Below are 18,937 nucleotides of genomic sequence, written 5' to 3'. Positions count from 1 at the left end.
TGTGGGGCTGTCCTGCACCCCAGGGCCCTCCCCGGTGTGCTCCACAGGTATCTCATTCGCTCCGACCCGCTGGCCCACGTGGCCAGCAGCTCCCAGAGCCGCAAGAGCAGCTGTAGCAACAGACTGTCATCCTGCAACCCAGAGACCCGCGACGAGACCCAGCTCTGAGCCACCCTAAGAAGCCCACACCAGGGCAGATGGGTGGACCTTGTGCCCTGCCTGGGGTCCACAGGAAGGACTCAGGAGGGAGCAGCAGAGACACTGTCACTGGCCTGGCCCAGGGAGGCTGCAATCCATTCAGGATGGCTCCCAGGACTTGACCCCAGCAGGAACTCCTCACCCCAGGGCCAGGCGCGAGACCACACCAGGCACCCTAGAGGCTAGTGGGAAATGTTTTTAACCTATTTTTACAAATCTGTATCATCCACATCTCTACACAGATGTACCGAAACTCGTGACCAGGGCATGGCCAAGGTGAACGGTGGGTGGCCAGGAGGGGACAGAGGGACTGGATACCACCCAAGTCCCACAGCCCTGTATGGCCATGCTCTGGCATTGCTGGAGGGGCTGGGGGTGCATCAGGGTGGGGAAGAGTGCATACCTGGACCCTGGAGCGGGGGAATTCCCGCTTGGCACTGCTGGTGCTGCTCAGCTGGCCGTGTTCTTGTGGCCTCCCACCCACGCTCAGTCCCCTGCTGGCTTCTGCATGGCTCTGAGGCATCAGGGTCTGTGTGGTAAGGCCCTTGCAAAGGGCAAGCAGTGGGTGCTCTCTGCCATCTGCTATCCTGAGCCCCTCCAGGAGGGCAAAGAAAGAGGAGGGTCTTGGAGGCTGAGCTGGGGGTATGCAGCCCCCAGGCCTGTGGGGAAAGGCCTTGCTGGCAGACCCGGCAGGCAGGATCTACCTACCAGTGACTCTGGATGTCAGAGGACACCAGTTCCTGTTTTTACACTGAATTTTTCCAGCCATGGCATTTGGGGACACTGTGACAGTGTGTCTCCATGGACCATTTTAAAAGCAAAAGTCTTGTTTCTAAACACCCAACCTGAGAAGCACAATTAGCCCTGGGCTGCTGGCCACTGTCCAGGGTCTGCAGAGAATCCTAGGGCAGAGATTCCGGGCAGCCACTGCCTCTGCTGCTAGCACCTCACTACTTACCTGGATGCACTCCACAGGCACACGTGTCACGGGCAGCCTGCCCCGCAGCTCCAGGCTCTGAGCCTGGGTCTGGAGGACACCTGGGGCTAGTGAAAAGGGTTAGAAATGCCTGCTTTGGTCCCCACACCCAACTTCACAGGCAAGCCTGTCCCCCATCCTAGCGAGCATGCCCTTCTACAATGCTGGGTCAGGACAGCTGGGAAGCTTAGCTGGTAGAGGTCCCCAGTATCCTGGAGGCTTCCTGGTGAGCTGCCCATCAGCCTCACCCTATGTCCTAGAATGACCCTGGAGTGAGCAGGAAGACCCCAGGTGGTGGGGTGGACATAGATCATCTGAGACCAACAGCTGTTGGGGACCCCCTCCATTGGGGACCAGAGCTGAGCCCAGTGGGGCTGTGTGTGCACCTCACTGTGTCCATTTTGGGTACCCTAAGAGGCTGGGATAAGGGATAAAGGGGAAGGGCCTAGGTACGGCTCTTCCCCAATATCAGGGCAGATGGACCTTCAGGGTGGGCAGGCGCTCGGGGATTACAGAAAACGGCTAGGGAGCCTGCCTGGCAGGGTGGAACACGCCCGGGGCCCGGCCGCCCAGTCCCGTGTCCTGGCCTGCCAGGGCCCTGTGCAGAAAGTGCCTGAAAGTCCTGGGTGAGGCTAACAAAGACAGAGGGACATAGGTAGGAGGGGAGGGACTGTGCAGAGGCAGAGGTAGAGAAGTCTCAGGGGCTTGATGGAGTGGCAGGTGGCTGACACTGGGCTAGGTGGCCAGAGCCTAGCCTGGCTGTGCTAGGTCTGTCAGCAGCTCCTGGGGTCCCGCCAGTGGGCAGCAAGAGGGTCCAAGCCTGCCTCCATGTGTGCTCAATGCCCCGGTCCCTCCCCAGCCTCCACGCTCCAGCTTCCTGCTCAGCCACCCATCTGGCTGCTGGGTCGAGGATGGGAGAGCCACCTTGGTCTGTTAGGTGGGGCTGCAGCTCCTTGCACTTGCGAAGAGCAGGCACCCTGGACAAAAGCATCTTCACAGTGAGGAGGGAGGGATGTCACTTCCACCAGGGGCAGGGCAGCCACTCTGGGTCTGGCCCCAGACATTCAAGGAGAGGGGCAATCCACAAACCTCTGCTAGCCATTGAGGACACTGGGCCCTTGACCAGGGGGTGCTCTGCTCTGCCCAGAGTTCAGAGGCTGCTATGGACGCAGTCAGCACTAGGAGTCAGGAGGGTCTGTGTACTGGGGATGCTGTCAGACCAATAAAAGCTGCCTGCACGCCCAGAACCTGCTGTACTCTCTCGGCCTCCATCTTCACCTCAGACCCAGGAGATGCCTGGGTGCCTCTGGCTGTCCTGGGTCCATCTGCCAGCACCCCTGGCACCAATAAGGCGGGTCCTATCCTGCCATCCACTGCAGGCTCCTAACCCTGCTGAACCCCTCAGAAGACACTACTCTAACTGCTAAGTGAGGGATCCAGAACAACCATCAGCAGCTGCCACCGCCCAGAATGAGTTAGAGGAATTTAAAGGCTTTGCAGCCTAAAATTTGAAACAAAATTAGCAAGAGGCCCTTTATTTTCCTTATTCCTGATTGAGCTAGCAAAACACCTGGCGCACAGCTGGGCGCTACCATGAGGGGTGGGTGACAGGAATGGTGGGCGAGAGGTGCACAGGGGCGGAGTGCCACAGGCTCCAGGTGGTCCTGCGAGGGGAGGGCAGCACGCACACCAGCAAGGCAGGGCCAAGGGCGAGGGCAGGCGACAGAACGTGGTAGGTGGACACTGGTCAGTGACACCAGCCAGTCAGTGGGCATGAACAGTGTCCCTGCAATGGGTTGCAGTGGGCAGAAAGCAAACCCCAAAGCTGTGGGGCTGGCGCTCCCTGCCAGCCTGCCTCAAGCTGGTGCAGGGCGGACAGCAGCAGCACAGTCCCAGAAGCCCACCGCAGACCTCCGCCCAGGCCCTCGGGCCCTCTCACACTGTGCCCTCTTCTTAGCCCTGCCCTGGCCCCTCCCGAGGGCCTTGGGGCTTTCTCCTTTCTAAGACAGCCAAGTTCAATCAGGGTTCTCAGACATGCCCAAGAAAAGTCTCAGCACCTTTTGAAAAAACTGACCAACTGATGCTTCCTGCTGGACTGGCCAGGTCTAAGAGGAGGGGCTGGTCCTAGGCCAACAGGCCTGGATGGAGGCCCGGTGGTGCAGGCTGGAGGGCCCATTGTGGCCTGAGGCCCATGTGGGAGTCACTCTAGGAGGCCTGGAGCCCCTGAAGCAGGGATGGGGGAGGTGGGGCAGGGGAGGGACCGCTTCCAGTGTGTCCCAGGCCTCAGAGGCAGTCTAAACCTGAAACCAGACACATCCACCTCCATGCTCTGTGACATCTACTGGAGCCTCAGGCGCCTCCGGTGGGTCTCTGGCCCACCCCAGGGCAGGGACTCTAGTGTGGGCCTTCAGTCATCTGCTCTGTGCCCTGCAGCAACTCTCTCCAACAGCTGCCTGCCCAGGAGCTCCTGCTTCCCTGCCAGTGGGGAGTCACACTGCCCGGCCCAGCGGGTGACCACTCCTCTTGCCCAGTCTCCAGTGGCGCAGGTGCTTCCCTGGTCTGAGCTGCATGCCACCCCCGCCTGCCCAGCACTTCAGCCTCTAGAGACTCGCAGGGTGGCAGTGTGACTGGCAGTCTCCTTGGCACAGCAGCATGTCTCCGACGGAGGACATGGGCTTGGTGGTGTGCCGCAGCCAGGCAGGCTTTGTGCTGTGACGTGCCAGCTGAGTGCTCAGCACAGGGACAGGCCGGTGCAGCCTCAGGGAGGGAAGGGAGGCGGCCTTCCTGGTCTGAGTGCTTCTGGATGGTGTGCGTTTGACTTCCAGTTCACTCTTCTAAGTAAACATACAGCTCCATCCTGAAGCTCTGGCTCCTGCTGCCCAGTGCTCAGGCCAGGCGAGCAGTCCGTCCTGGCACGTGGCAGTCAGCCCGCCTGATGCAGCAGCCAGATCCACATCCCAGACCCACCGCCACGCTGCATGACAGTCTCCTGGGGATGCTAGACACATACCTGCAGTCCAGTGTGGTGACCTACAGCCCAGGCTATCTCAGGTCACACGCTGTCTTACCAGGAGGCAAACACCCTCCTAAACCTGAGAAACAGTCCATTCTGCTAACTATTGATCTGCCCCAGCCTAGACGTCCACCCAGCAGCCACAGGGACAGCAGGATCAGGCTGCTGCTGTGAAGCCACGAAAACCAGTTCCACAAAGGAGCCAAGAGGACTTGCCTCTCACCCTGGACCTGACCACACTGTAACATGTGGCCCTGACAAACTCCCACCTGCAGTGCTCTGGTCCACCTCTGACCCTGAAGGAAAGAGGTAGGACTGAGACAGCAAGTTGTCTCTGGGAGAGACCCAGTCCCTGTCCCAGAGGCCACCAACGACCCACTACTCCTAGACAGACCTGCCCATGCGCCCCTACTCTAGGCTTCTGTTTGTTTTTTGGTACTGAGGACTGAGCCCAGAGGTGCTTGCTCTACCACCGAGTGACATCCCCAGCCCATTTTTTAAATTTTGAGACAAGGTTTGGCTAAGTTACCCAGGTTGGCTTCACATTTGCAGTCCTCCTGCCTCGGGCTCCCAGGTAGCTGGTGTTTCAGGTGTGTGCTACTGTGCCCAACATGTGGTTTCCAGAGAAGCAGCCCTAGTCCTTCACTAGGTGAAAGGAGGTCCCCTGGGGAAGGGCGGGTGGGACGCTGGTCTAGATCCCACACTCGCAGGCAGTGCAGCTTTTGTACTGCTGCCTGCTCTGCTCCTTCCACTGCACAGAAACCTCTCACCAAAGCACCTGCAGATTCTGGCCCTTGCCTGCTGCGTGGAGTTCCGACACTTGATGTGTGACATTTCTCTGCTGTCACCCATCACACATGACTTTGACAAAATGCCCCCTTCTCAATTGAGGAAATACTTTGGTAAATTCAACCTGCCGTTTCTAAAGGATCCGGTTGACAGAGACTGTCCCTCTTCTAGGTGACAGAGCAATCAGGACACTTTCTACAACCAAAACCTGCCTTCCCAGGTCATGACCCTGGGAGGCACAGGAGGGACCTGTCGCTGTGGGCAGCTTCTGCCCTCTGAAGTCCGCGACGATGCCACAGCACTGAGAGGTAGAGCGTGGAGACCCCCCAAACAGCGCTGTCCAACGCCAGCGCCCTGCCTGTCCTAAAGCCACCTCCTCCTCAGTGGGGGCACGGTTCCACCTAGCAGGGCACCCCCGGGTCCTGGGGAAGGCAGGCAAGGCCAGAGCCACAGTCACAGCAGTGGTGCAGAGGTATGGCCACATCTTCTCCACGCGCAGGACACACCAGAGGTGACCATGAAGTGAAGCCAAGGAGCCATGCCCAGGCCTGTGGGTCACGGGTCCCACCCACCTCCCGGAGTGAAGCAAAGCCAGTCTGTGAAAGACATCCCAGCATATCTGTAACAGAAAATTTTATTTCAATAAATATTTTCCCCTCCAAATAACAACTAGCTTTTATTCAGGGAATAAAAGTATCATCTTGAAGTATCTTCTGCATCATTCCCCTTTGCAAAGCTGCCAGAGCACAGAACACAGGTTGAGGCTGGAATCTGTTGGAGGCTGCTTGGCAGCAACACGTTCAGAGACGGCTCAAGGACACAAGGGAGATGGTCTGGCTGTGTTGTGCACACGCCCTCACGTGAACACGTGTGCATGCACCCCACGCCCACACGTGTGCCTTGTGTTCGCCCTACGTCTACACATGTGCACGAAGTAGATGCACACCCAGGCGACTGCATGTGCATCTGTGGACGATGGGCCTCTTGGAACTCCTCTGTCTCGGCACCAGCCTCTCTGGCTGGTGCATCTGTCACCACCAAGTGCCTGCACGCCACTGGGCTGCCTCTCTCAGTGGCCTGCATGGCACTGCCTTAGCCCTGCACAGAGTGTGGGGGGCAGGGAGGGGTGAAGGGCCTGTCCACCACAGGAGCCCTGTGGCATGGCACCGAGGCACTGCAGGACTCAGGAAGTGCAGGCCTCTGTCAAAGCCTCGCTGGGGCTGACGTGAGGGACGCACCATCGCCCTGCCAGCAAGGCCTGGAATCATCACCCTGGGTGCACCTCGTGTCTGAAGATCCCCCAATAATGCAGAGGCTGCTGCACCAAGGACCCCCCTCGCCTGAGCAATGTGGCCTGGGCACTGGCAACTGGACACGCCGGATGCTGCAGCAGGGCCAGCCCCGCAGACAGGATGCTCAGAGCATGGTGCCCAGCGGGAACCTGAGCCAGAAGACCCCCCAACTCCCCAGCACAGCACCAGGACACCAGGGCTGCAGGGGCTGCAGGGGCTGCAGGAGGGCTGGTTGGAGCCCTGTCGGAACAGAAGAGTTGCTGCATCCCTGACTGGGGCCGATGACGTGCACACTGCTCACTCTTCGTGACATTTCAGGGCTCTCTCAAATCAGTGGGTGACATGGATCAAGGGCATAGTGAGGAATAGAGCACACGTGCAGAAGCGTGTTGACAGACGTCCAGACTTTAATCTCAGCACGGCCTGTGGTCACTCCACAGCAGCGCCGGGCCCAACACGGTATTTACACAGTCAGAGCAGACTGCATTGTTCTTCAAAGGATGAGGAAAGTGAAACGAGGCCTGGGCTTCCCTCTAGTGTTCCTGCACCATGTCCCTCCTTCCTCTGCACACAACTCAGTCACCTTTCTACCTAACACTGTGTGACAGTTACACCTGTCTCTAGTTTCTTCTATTATCATTAATTTTTTCTGCAGTTCAAGATAGATTCAAGTAACACTCCCAAGAAAGTATGTGCAAAACTAATGTAAGTGGCTCCAGGACCTTTTGGCAGCTGGTTCATCACGCGGGTGTCTCTGCCATGTGGCACACGCCACAGCTGGGGCTGGGGTGCACCTGCTCCCCAGGAACGTCCGCTCTGGAGAGGCACCAGCCATCGCCACTGGGACCATGTGGCAAGAACCCAGAGCCACTCCACTTTACTTGAGTTCTGGAATAACTGCAAATAACCACACAATTGCTTTTAAATAGGCAACAAGACAAAGTCACCACCCTCAGATGCAACTGCACGCCACGCAGAGCATGTTGCTCCTCAAGCCAGAGCGCGACAGGCAGGTCCAAATGTCACACCACCACAGGAGTCTGCGGCCAAGCGCAGCGTCTCAGGAGAGACGTGCTCAGAGCGACAGATGCTCCGACTGTACCACATCTGCCTTTATTAAAGAGAACAGGCCACCAGCGCCCTGCCCAAAGCTTCACTGGCACAGCAGCTGCTGGCGCGGCCACCATTTCACAGCAGGCCAACGCCAGCCAGTAGTACCCTGGCCATCCTCACGGCCACCTGTCGCAGTCACCGTCTCCACGCCTGTAAACGGGATGCCACAGAGACCGACTGCTGCTTTCAGTGCTTTTAGTGGACTGGAAACCTCAGTAAACTTCTCTGAGCAGCAAGGAACAAGGCTTGTTCAGAAATCTCAAGGTGTAAAGTTGGCAGTAGACATAATCAATAAATAGACAACTTCTCAAATAAAAAGAATCCACACGAGCTCCTCTCATGAAGACGCTCACACCTGGTCACAGAGCGCACCTGCCGCTGGCCAGCGGAAGGGCGGCAAGCAGTGTGCGGAGAGGCGAGGCAGGGCCGGGGCGGGCCACACCCGACACGTCGCAAAGAGCTGGGTGAGGAGACGTGGCTGGGGACCCCGCTGCACCACGTCCCCGTCTCGGGGCCACGGTGGTCAGCAGGGACCACAGCAGCTGCCACTGAAAACAGGGCATGTACGCTTCCCTTCTCACCCGCCTGGCATCCCCGGTGGGTGTGCGGAGGCGAGGGAGGGCTTTCCTTCCGTGGTCTAAACGCCTCTGAAGGAAGTCTTTGTCTGCACGCTTCGTACCCCACTGGACGAAAAAATAAATATGGATCCCGTCGGCACATCCTCAGACCCCGGGCTGCGCTGGGGTCACTTACGAGTCTGGTTCTTCTTTGGCACTGTGGGCCGCTTGGGCTGCCACAAGTGGTTATGAATGGTGAGTGCGTCCACGCTGACGGACATGGTCTTGGCTGGGATCAGGTTGAACTGTTTCCGGTCCGAACTGTATTTGTACAGCTTGTCGATCATCTTCTTGGTGATGCTCTTGGGCCCCGTGCCGGTGAGCTTGCAGATCTCTTCGGTGTCGGGGTAGTAGCAGTACAGCGCCCTGAACTGGCAGCCAGCGTCGCGGAACAGGATGATGTAGTGGTTGGCGTCACACTTCTCCAGCTCCTGTCGGGAGAGGACAGAGAGGCACTGAGCACCGCTGCAGCGTCCAGCCCCCGGCGGCCCCATACCCACGAGGGCAGCCCAGCCAGGCTATGCCCTGGGCAAGAAGGCCAGGCTTCCTTCTGGGGTCGTGCTGCCCACTCTGCCGAGACTGCACTGAGGAAGTCCAGGTGAGCAAGAAGAAAGGCTCCCAGGACAGGGCAATGACTACTCCAGATGACGCTCAGCATCGCTGGCCACTAGGGAAACCAATTCCAAACCCAGCGCGTCACCTCACACCCTCGAGGACACTGGCCCGAGAGGCAAGGAGTATGCAGGATGCATTCGCTGCTGGGAGGTACAAAATGGCACAGCTGCCATAGGATAGGCCGCCCTCAACAGTGCTCCACCTGACTCGCGTCAGAGGAACAAGAACGGGCCCACGTGAGCCACGTGTGAACGGCCACCCGAAACTGTCCACCAGAGCAGAGGAAGCAGCAGCTCTAATGCCTGTCACTCAGGAAAAGACAAACATCATGTGGTCCACCCACACAATGGAGTAGCCCTCGGCTGCTCCTGACACTGGCTGGAGCAGGGTTCCTGTCCCTGAGCTGCTGGTCTTCAGGCTGGTCCTGCCTCCCTTCTAGAGTCTGGGACTCTGTTATGGTCAAGCAGGGGGGTGCCTTATGACCAGCCCTGGACAGAGGCGCTCTGCCCCACCAGGACAGCCTCGGGCACTGCACCTGTGCTTTGCGGAGTGGGTGTTCCACGCGCTCTGGGCAGGCAGGCCTGGCATGCTGCCTGCACTCGGAGGCTCAGACCTGCATCTTCCCTGCACCACAGGCTGCAACAGAAACTGAGGCTCAGGCACTCTGCTGGTGCACCTCTGAACTTGGGGTCCCTCTTCTGCATGGAAACAAGCTCAGCCAAAGAGACGTGATGGGGCGGAGAGGTAGCAGGCACTCAGCCTAGATGATCTGCTAAAAAGAAAGGAGCGCCTCCCCCCGGGGCTCACCGACTCCATATGCCCTCATGCCCACTGAAGCACACAGTTCTGATGGCAGGCAGAGAGCTTCACAAGCTTCTTTTGGAAGCCCTCGTACCCCAAAGGTCAGCCACCTACAATAGTAACAAATGCACCTGAGGTGCAGGCAGGGGCTCTTGGTACCTTCATCTTCCTGGAATTCCACTCTTGCCAGTCTGAGGAGCTAGGTTAGACCTCGCTCCTCAACTTCAGGTGTGTTTCCAAACACCTGCTGGGCACACACCTAGGCGCAGGGAGGCATTCCAAAGTCAAACCAGTCAAGGGAATGCCCATCTTCCCAGGCCCTGATGCCAGCCCAGGAACTCCAAGTGCCCAGCTCTGATGCTGCCTGCTTTTTATTTTTCCTAAGTACTCACCAGTCTCTGACCGACAGCCCACAAGTCACACATGGCCACCCTAGCTTAGTGAATCAGTCTGGTAGGAACCAGGCACAGTCACTTGCCCACGCATGGCCTGCGGCAGTCTTCACTACAGAACTGACGGTGTGGCCAGAGTCGCCTGGAGTGACCCCTCCTGGGGAAGTAGCTCACCTGACGTGCCTGTCTCACCAGGTCACTGCTCACGGACACAGCCTGAGCCAAGAACAGCACTGGGTGGGCTGGCACACCACAGCATACCTCCCTCCTGCTCCACCCCAGATGGAAAGCTCCCAACTGTGAAGCACCAACCACGCCCTAATCTGGACCTCCGCTTCCACTTGGGAAGGCCACCATCCCTCCTAGAAGATGATGGAAGCCATACTCAGGAGGCTGAGGCAGGAGGATCGCAAATTTGAGGCCAGTCTCAGTCACTTAGTGAAACCCTCGGCGACTTAGTGAGACAGTATCTCAAAAGAAAAAAAAAGAAGGATGACAAGTGTTGCTCAGTGGTGAAGCAGCCCTGGGTCCAATACGCAGCACCAAGAAATAAATAGATGAAAGGACAAAAGCCATGCCCACTCCAGTGCGGGCTCTGGGAGGTGACGTCCACATGGCAATAGTGGCCAGCACTTCACCCAAGATAGCTCCCCAGTTCTCAGTGCCCCCGACCACAACCTGGGCTCACACAGCTGCACACCACCCTCCCCCAGCTGCTCCTGCCTCGGTGCCCTCCAACCAGCAAGGAGGACATCCCTGGCCCTCCCCGAGGCCAGCCGCTGCACTCAGCTGCCACACCTCACTGCACTCTCTACTCAAACACCTCACCAAGCTCCCACCCGACCACTGAGGAGTGTGGGCCTGGGAGGGCAAGTCCTGCCCTGTCGTCACCTCCTGGGATGGACGAATCTTCTCTCTAGCCCGGAACTCTGCCTCTAGGTCCTGATTGTCCCAAGGGGAGTGACCCTTTGAGTTTCTGTCCAGGTCCAACCTTTCTATCAAATCTGCTCTTCCCTCAGGCCACCCCAACCCTACACCACAGGGAGCCCTGTGTCTGTCACTTAGGATGAGGCCAGAAACACCCAGAAGCTACGGACCAACAGGCCAGAGAGTGCAGCATGGCTGTCCAGCTACGATGAGGTTGGTACACACCTCCAATATGGAATTCTTATGAGGCTCGTTCACCTTCCCAGCCAGGCAGCAGTGGGAGATGGCATTGTGGATGATGGGCTTGTTCGACTTGCTACTGGGCTCCTTAAAGAGCTTGGGACCTAAGAAACCAGACCGAGATTTGCAAAATTAAAATTCTAAGGCAGAAACACACAGAAGAGAGCGGCACTACCACGGACATGCACACTGTCCTGAAAATGGGCAAGGAGGATCACTTCAGATCCACTTGACAGAAATTCAATTTGTAAATTTGAAATGGTAGATGAAAGACCAAAATTATTAATAACTTATCCACATTCTAACTTCTGTTTTGTTACTGTAAAAATGACAAACTCAAGAGGTGATTTTGAAAGTCTATAGTTTCAGGTGCCCAGGCTGTGTGGTGACCCTACCCTGAGTGCCATTCTGAAGGCAGCTGGAGCGAGCACTATGCCACTGCAGGGCAGGCCACGGGCGCTGGGCCAGGTGCTTCCCCAGCTCCACAGTGCACTGCAGAGACACCAAGAGCCACAGCAAAACACCCTTAGACACACATCAAGACAGAATGCCATGCCAAGGTGCGTGGCTATGTGCACAGTGACCTCCAAGGAAGGCATGTGACTGTCACCTGTGTACTCAGCCACCGAGGCCAGGGAGGAAGCTGCTGATGCTGTTTCCCAGTCCCGGTCTGTGCTCCTGCTTGGGTTGCGACTCAATATGGGCAAGGCTTCCAAGGATTCCACTCTGCAGGCGGAAAGCACACAGGATGAGGCCAGCAGAGCCACAGGTCTCCCTCCTCTCACCTACATCCAGCATGTGGCCAGCATGTGGCTGCTGCTTCCATCAGCCCACACGGCCACCCACATGGTCAGAGTATGAGGACCCCCTGCGGCAGCAGCCTTCTGGGGAAGGTGGTGGGCGGTGGCACACAGCCACCCCATACATGCTCTGGCAAAGAGACACAGCAAACACTTGGGGTCACCCCTTTGCAGGTAAAAGCTTGCCTTCATGTATTTCCCTGAGGCTGCTGTCCCACTGAAGCATGGTGCACAGGGCTGCTACTGGCGGAAGACCCCAATGCTGTCAAGTCAGAAATGCAACCCAGGAAGAAAGCCCATCAGGCCCAGTCTGAAAGCCCTGTGTCAGGGACTCTGCTTCCTGGCAGGTCTGAGCTACGCCTACAGGGATGTCCCTGCCAAACACAGCAGGAGCCAAGGCCAGAGGTGGACAGAACTACTCAGACATGAGGCTTCTGCTCTCTAAATTGAGGCAGACAGGGCTGAGGTGGAGTCGGGCTGGGTAGCTGACCATCAGAGGAAGGCTCCAGGCAGGACCTGGAGCCCCTCAGAGAAACCTTCCACAAAGCCCAGGAGACAGAGAGCAGGCACACACATGAACACAGGGACACTACGGGAGGGAGAGCCCTGGCTCCACAGGAAGCCACCACCAAGTGGGAGGAAGGGAGGCTCAGGAGGCTGGACGGGGTCTCCTGAGGCCACTGGGCAGACATTCAGTGATGTCTGAATGGGTCTCATGTTGCCTGGAAAACCATTTTCTGATCACAAAGTGAGAATTTTAATAGCCAGTGGGAAAACAGCCAACATCACCTTCAATGATCCAAGTAAAACTGACAGGTATCAGCATCCGCCTGGCCTGCTGCTGGAGCAAGGCGTTACACTGACTGTGCCAGCCCAGAGCGGGCACTCATGACCACCCACCGTGGGAAGCCAGATGGCAGCCATCTACACCATGACCAGTTTGTGGTCACAGAACATCACGGCCAAGGAAGGCAGAGGAACCTTCCCAGATTGAAGGACACTGAAGACAGCTGGGTGTGGCCCATGGGCCAGGTAGATGCTGGTGTGACAACTATGCTTCGCAGAAAGACACCCTGGTCCTGGCAATGACTCAAGCTTGCCGAGACCCAGGGCGCCGCCTCAGCTCACTCCTGAAGGATGAGAGACCTTGGACACACCCATGGGACGGGGGCACGGCGGGAACAGGAGTCACAGCAGTCAGCTGCGCCAGGCAGGCAGGGCTCCTCAACCATAGCAACTCTTCTGTGAGCCCTCAGTTCCACAAGTCAGCCACAGAAGTGCCCTCACACCATTCCCATCCGCAGCCTCCACTCTCCCCAGGCCTCCTTACCGCTGAGAAGGCGTGCCCCCCGAATGAATACTCTCAGGCTCCGTCGTAGCTGCAGAGGCCAAGGACAGGCTAGAGCCGGAATGAGTCTGGCTCAGGTTATCAGCTGTAAAGACGAAGTGCAGGAAGTGTGCAGAGTAAGCGACTGCCCACGGGCAGGCCCCCACCACCCCACCAACTGGGGGGCCTCACCGCCTCTCCACTGCTCAGGGCTCCCCAGCTCCCCAGCAACCTGCCCAGCTCAAGCACCCGAGGCCAAGTGCAGGTGTGGGCGAGCAGGCCTGGGCAGCAGACAGCACAGGCTGCTTACGGGTGGAGGAGCACTTGGTCCCGGAGTCACTGCACGACTCTTCCCGGTGCACAGACTTTGGGCGCGGCTTTTTCGGTTTTGATCTGGGTTTGCCAAGCCCTTGCTCCTCTAAGATCTGCTGCTGCTTCCTCCGCAAGTACTCCTGCTTAATGAGCTCTCGGCGCGCCTTCTCCTCCTCCTTCCGGATGCGATCCTCCTCAGCTTTACGCCTGAGAGCAAAATGGATTCCCCACAGCACTGAGTGACGGGGCTCCCAAAACACACCTTCCCAGCCCACCTCCCACGCAGGGGACCAGGCACCTTGGCTGGGGTGTCTCCAGGTCACTGGAGCTGAGGGAGGCCAGTTTCCACAGGGGACACTGCTGTCAAAAGGTAGGCCCTGAACCAAGCCACCGGTGTTAAAACTCAGACCCACCAGAGGACTGGGCCACGGGCAGCTTACTTCCTGCACCACATGCTGCTGGCCTCGACATTAAAATGGGGACAAAACACACAGCCACAGGCCTGTGGTAAGAGTTGAAGACCACCCAAGGGAAGTGCTCAGCACGGTCCTTCACAGACCAGTGCCACTATGGCCAGTGCCTCTAGCAGGGACAGTAAGGGAAAGATGCCAGGTGGCTGCAGGACACTATGAGACCGGGGTGTGCCTGCTGGCTCACAGGGCCCAGGCTGCCCTGCCAGGCACTGAGGGGGAGCCAGGACAGGAGGTTACCGGGCTTCATCCCGCTTGAGCTCCACCTCCGCCTCCAGCTGCTGCTTCCGCACACGAGCCTCTTCAGCCTTGCGCTGCTGTTTTAGGAGGAAGGCCGCCCTCTTCTTAGCAAGTTCATCTTCCGCTTTCTGTTCATCCTGCACAGATGCCATCTGGTGGTCAGTGACAGTACTGGAAACACCCTGGAACTATCCAGCCCAGGCTCACTTCAACATAGTAGGGTTTTTTGGTACTGGAGATTTAACCCAGGGGCACTCTAACACTGAGCCACATCCTGAGCCCCCTGACAACACCACAACTTTTTTAAAAATTTGAGACAGGGTCTCACTAAGTTGCTTAGGGCCTCATTAAGTTGCTGAGGCTGGCTTTGAACCTACAATCCTGTCTCAGCCTCCCAAGCTGCTGGGATTACAGGTGTGGGCAACCCAGCAGATTTTAACATACACTTAGAAAATTTTAATGCTAGCCTAAAACTTTTACTTTTGAGCTAATGATTGACACAATTAGAAAAAAAACATGCAGGGATTCACAATTGGCCACCTTTCCAAATACCTCGTGGTACTGCATACAGTTCATCTTGAACGTTATAAGTAAATTTCCAAACGATGAGCTAATACACAAATTGACTGTGTTTTCATTTTAAAAATATAAACACCAAATAAAATATGCATCTGGTGCTGAGACTGAGGACTGCATTGTCTGATCCTCAGGTTCTCCAGGACTGAGTAGCCTCTGCTGGGCCAGCAGCCCCAGCACATCCCACCTCACCCCTGAGAAGACGCTACAAGACAGACATGGAAGCAGGCATGCTGCAGAGTCTCTCTGCTGCCCAGGTGCTGCCCAACCATTTCTCCACTGTTAAAAACATTTGAAAAAACATAAAAATACTTTGTGACACCTGAACTTCAAATCTCGGGTTCACAGAACAGGCTCTGCACACAGCCCTGCTCATCTGCATGTCCCTCCTGTGGCTTTTCTGAGAGCTGTGAGCCTGCAGAGCCAACCACGCTCCCTTCGACTCACCTTGAAGAAAAAGCCAAGCCCAGGCTTCTGGTCGCTGTCACTGAGGAGGTCTGCAGAACCTGCGTGGACAGCCCCCTCTCCATCCTCATCAGGGGCCTGCAGGTGGGACAGGTCCACCTCAATGAGGCTGGCCTTGCTCCTCAGCGGCTCTTCCCCAGGAATGTGGTCGCTCCTTGTGGGGTCGGAGGAGCGCAGCCCTGCCTCCTTCCCGCTTGTGTCCCCAGCTTCTGGGAAGCTCATCTGTTCAGACAGAACATTTGCCTCTTTGCAGGAGGACAGAGCCAATGTCCGCTGGTTGCTTTCATCATGGAGCCTGTAACTGTCCAAGAGACACTTCTCAGGAGGGTTACTGCCAGGGGCTGCAGCACTGTCCACACCAGGGTCAGGAGGTGTCCGTGGGTGGTCACCAGGGGGGAAAGATCGCAGATGTGGGAGGGTCTCCACGCTGGGTGTTGGGGTCTTGCTCCGGGAAGAGCCCTGCTGCCTGTCCTTTGGAACCTTCAGCTCAGCTGGTCTTCCTGAACGAGAGCTCCGGCCCTGGCCCAGACGGGGGGGTTTGCGGTGACCAGTCATCCCAGTAGGAGAAAGTGGCTCAACGAAGTGGATGGAGGCCTTTACTCTTTGGTCCTGAGAGTCATTTTTAGAGCCTGGGGTTGGCACCGTGGGGGACTTCATGAGAAGCTGCTCTTGCTGCTGAGAGATCTTTAAGATGGCCTGCTGCAGTGTGCTGATGGTTTCGTTCAGTTTCTCGATGGAAAGGTCGCACTCGTTCAGGTCTCCCACCTCGCCAATGCCGTCTTCCAGGAGAGCAGCGGAAAGTACTCTGCCCTTCTCCCCGTCGTGCACAGCGGCCAGGTCTTTGGGTTTATGAAGCTGGACAAAAGCCAGGCTCTCTCTGTCCACGTCCTGAGACTCGCCAAGGTCTCCCCTCTGCTCCTCCTTGGTGAGAAAGGCCTCTGGCTTGGAAATGCCACCCTCGAAGTCCTCGCCGTTGTGCTGTGCATACTCCTTTGCAAAGTGCTCTGGCCTCAGTGGCTGTGGGGTGCCATCGGCCTTCCCCTTCTTCACCACATGCAGGAAGGCAGCCTTGCCCAGCTTCAGGCGCTGCCGTGCGGACAGGGCCTCCATTCTCTTCTTCTGGGTCTCGATGGCCCTGCGCTTCTCCTCCAGCTGCATGTGCAGCTGCACCAGCTCAGACGCCAAGAGGCTGGCGGGGTCCCGGCTGTGCCTGCCTGGGCTCTGCTCTCTTTTCTGCCTCCATGTCGTCAGAGGGGCTGGGCAGCTTTCAGACGCATCCGGTGTGGTCTTCTGGGAGCTGCTGGTACTGGACTTGGTTTCACAGCTGTTGAGCCTCTGGAGCTTCCTCTCAGCAAAGCTGGTCATCTTCACGCTTCCACTGGCCATGGACACGCTGCTGAGCTGAGAGGCGGTGCTCAGACATGGGCTCGAGCGGCCACTGGCATCGTCCTTGTCCTCATGCTCCTTCACCTTCATGTCCTCCTGCAGCTTGGCCGACTCCTCTTCACCCATGTACCTGGCAATTACCACGGCAGGATCCTCGCCAATGAAATCCTGCTCCACTTCCTCTAGGTCCCCCACATCAGAGTCAGAATCTGGCCTTAGGACAGCCCAGGGCTCCGCATCGGGAGTGCCAGGGCTCCTCGGGCCAACACATAACCTCCCCTCTGTGTCTCCATCAGCCCTGCCTAGGTGAAGGAAAAAGCCATCGGCAGACTGTCCCTGAGGTGATGGATCCAGTCCACCAATGGCCAGAGGCCCCCCACGCACTTCGGCAGCTTCCGCTGGCCGTAGTCCCCGCTCTGCAGGGTCAATGCCAGCAGCAAGCTCTGAGCAGGGAATTGGGGTGAAAGTGCTATTCAGGTCACGACGGCTGGCCGACTTCTTCCGTGCAATAGGCTGAGGGCCCTCACTGGGCCTCCTGGGCGCGATGCTCCGAGGTCTCCCTTCCCCTCGCTCATCTTCCTTGGTAATGGTCTGCTTCTCTTTGGCCGGCCTCAGCACTGCTGGCAGCAGGGGCTCCAAGAAAAAGCTGTCAGGCTTATTCTCGAGGGTGTCCACTTGCCTCTGGGGAGACCTGGCACCGGCAGTCAGGCCTGGGGCCCGTGGGGAGGCCCTGGGGCCTTGCGGGTCCACACAGTGGGGAGACACATCTGTCCTGATGATGGCCACCAGCTCCTCATCCTCATCCTCAATACTGACATTGCTCAGGAGGCTCTTCCCATTGGTCCTTCCAGCCGTGGGGCAGGGTTGGTTCTGTGGGGTCAGATGAACAATGCTTGATGCCAAGCTGTCTTTGCTGATGGAGCGGGCCAGGCTGACGCTATCGCCAGAGCCAAGGTCCATGTCACCACTCGAAGCATGATGGAGAGCAAAGGGTGTTGGTTGGGACACTGGCCTGAAATGCAGAGAAGAAGCCCATTGGACATGCCACCGCACACACCACAGACCCTGTGACAGTCTGAGGCAGAATTCTAGTTACGGAAAGAAAACAAATCGCACACACAGGGGATTTAAACAAACCCTTCCCCTGGGCAAAATAAAATCAGACACAGTTATAGCTTAAGTGATTCTGAAATATTTTGGTACCACATCCCTTTAAATCATTAAAAACTTCTGAGGACTCAAAAGAGCTTTTATTATACTTATCAATATTAATCTCTATTCATCGCAGTAGAAATTAAAGCTCCAATATGTTCCAAAAGCTGACTAGAAATCACAGTGACAAGCCTACTACAGGAATCTACTGTATTTTATCAGAGTGGCATGATTTTACTCTATGAGCCGTTTGCTAGCTGGAAACGGCTGACTCTGCCATGACACCACACATCATGTACCACCAGGAATGTCCACGTGCACCCATGAGAGAACGAGACAGAAAAGGGCGGCCAGCACCCTGGCACCACCCTGAAGTTCACTGGCCTGTGAGCTCCCTGAAAGGGTGTCTGAGGCCCTTTGGGGCCTGGAATGCATGTGGAGAACTGCTGCTTCAATTCCACAAACACCCCAAATAGAAATGTACCATTTCAAAGTGATTCACCTGGCTTTTTTTTCTGGCCACGCTACTGCTGTACCTCGTGGCTGGCCATCGACTCGGGTTAAAGAGTTAGATCGATGTCGCTGATCTGCAATTCGGAGGAAACAAGCATGTTCAGGGTCAGTAACCAACTGTGCACCAGTGGGAGTTCTTGCGATCAGTTGCCACTTCTTCAGGAAATGGCGCCTAGCTCAGCAGGCCAGAGCTTATCCAGCAAGCAGACAGTGGGAACAGAACCTCCTACAACAGTTCCCGTGAGGGATCACGTGACTGAACAGCAACCAGCCCAAAGCAACGACCAGCACAGTGTCGGTGGTCAGTAAATGTCAGCAGCTGCTGCTTAGGCACAGTGCAGCAATTCTGTGTGCGCCACACAGGGTTATTAGATTTAACGGCACTGTAACTACAGGATGATAAATTCTAAGGCACATCAGTACAAATTAAAACTTATTTTGTATCACTAACTAAAATTACTACACCAGGATTAGATGATTCAATTTTGAGAAATATGTTACTAAACGGTAGGGGAGCAAAAAGGGAGTAAGGAAGGGAATAAGGAAGGGGACTGTGCGCTCACCGGGGGTGTCCTCTGCCTGCACTGCTTTTTGCTGCTTCTGCCTCAGTGGCAATAAAGGATGGGACGGGCTAAAGGCAGAAGTTCCTTTCCCACTAAATGGAAAAAGAATTTGAGAAAAAAATCGCTAGTTAATCAAACTTCAAGTTCAAAATCAAATGCA

General features: G+C 56.7%; 2 protein-coding genes across 23 annotated transcripts in view; one reads left to right on the top strand and one right to left on the bottom strand.

Moving 5' to 3' along the window:
• Positions 1-5,671, top strand: part of Kcnt1 (potassium sodium-activated channel subfamily T member 1) — a 72,163-nt gene extending 66,492 nt beyond the window's left edge. For 6 of the 19 annotated variants that reach the window (XM_047524693.1, XM_047524691.1, XM_047524692.1 and 3 more), the window contains one exon: positions 48-2,541. In XM_047524693.1, the coding sequence (XP_047380649.1) occupies positions 48-168 (121 nt within the window). In that variant the 3' untranslated portion in view covers positions 169-2,541. Of the gene's footprint in view, positions 1-47; positions 2,542-4,307; positions 4,497-5,147; positions 5,285-5,360 lie in introns of those variants that run through there. The other 13 variants (XR_007104957.1, XR_007104968.1, XR_007104962.1 and 10 more) reach the window with 8 other exon arrangements.
• The window catches only part of Camsap1 (calmodulin regulated spectrin associated protein 1), a 56,762-nt gene continuing 43,418 nt past the window's right edge, over positions 5,594-18,937 (bottom strand). For 2 of the 4 annotated variants that reach the window (XM_047524685.1, XM_047524686.1), the window contains 9 exons: positions 18,778-18,869; positions 18,204-18,288; positions 15,146-17,561; positions 14,123-14,259; positions 13,411-13,619; positions 13,104-13,206; positions 11,584-11,699; positions 10,959-11,077; positions 5,594-8,429 (listed from right to left, as the gene is read on the bottom strand). In XM_047524685.1, coding sequence (XP_047380641.1) covers positions 8,127-8,429; positions 10,959-11,077; positions 11,584-11,699; positions 13,104-13,206; positions 13,411-13,619; positions 14,123-14,259; positions 15,146-17,561; positions 18,204-18,288; positions 18,778-18,869 — 3,580 coding nt within the window. In that variant the 3' untranslated portion in view covers positions 5,594-8,126. Of the gene's footprint in view, positions 8,430-9,148; positions 9,250-10,958; positions 11,078-11,583; positions 11,700-13,103; positions 13,207-13,410; positions 13,620-14,122; positions 14,260-15,145; positions 17,562-18,203; positions 18,289-18,777; positions 18,870-18,937 lie in introns of all 4 variants that reach the window. The other 2 variants (XM_047524687.1, XM_047524689.1) reach the window with 2 other exon arrangements.

This window comes from Sciurus carolinensis, chromosome 14 (assembly GCF_902686445.1).
Source record: "Sciurus carolinensis chromosome 14, mSciCar1.2, whole genome shotgun sequence".
Taxonomy (NCBI): domain Eukaryota; kingdom Metazoa; phylum Chordata; class Mammalia; order Rodentia; family Sciuridae; genus Sciurus; species Sciurus carolinensis.
Note: the sequence above shows the minus strand (reverse complement) of the source record. Positions and strands in the feature narration are given on the sequence as shown.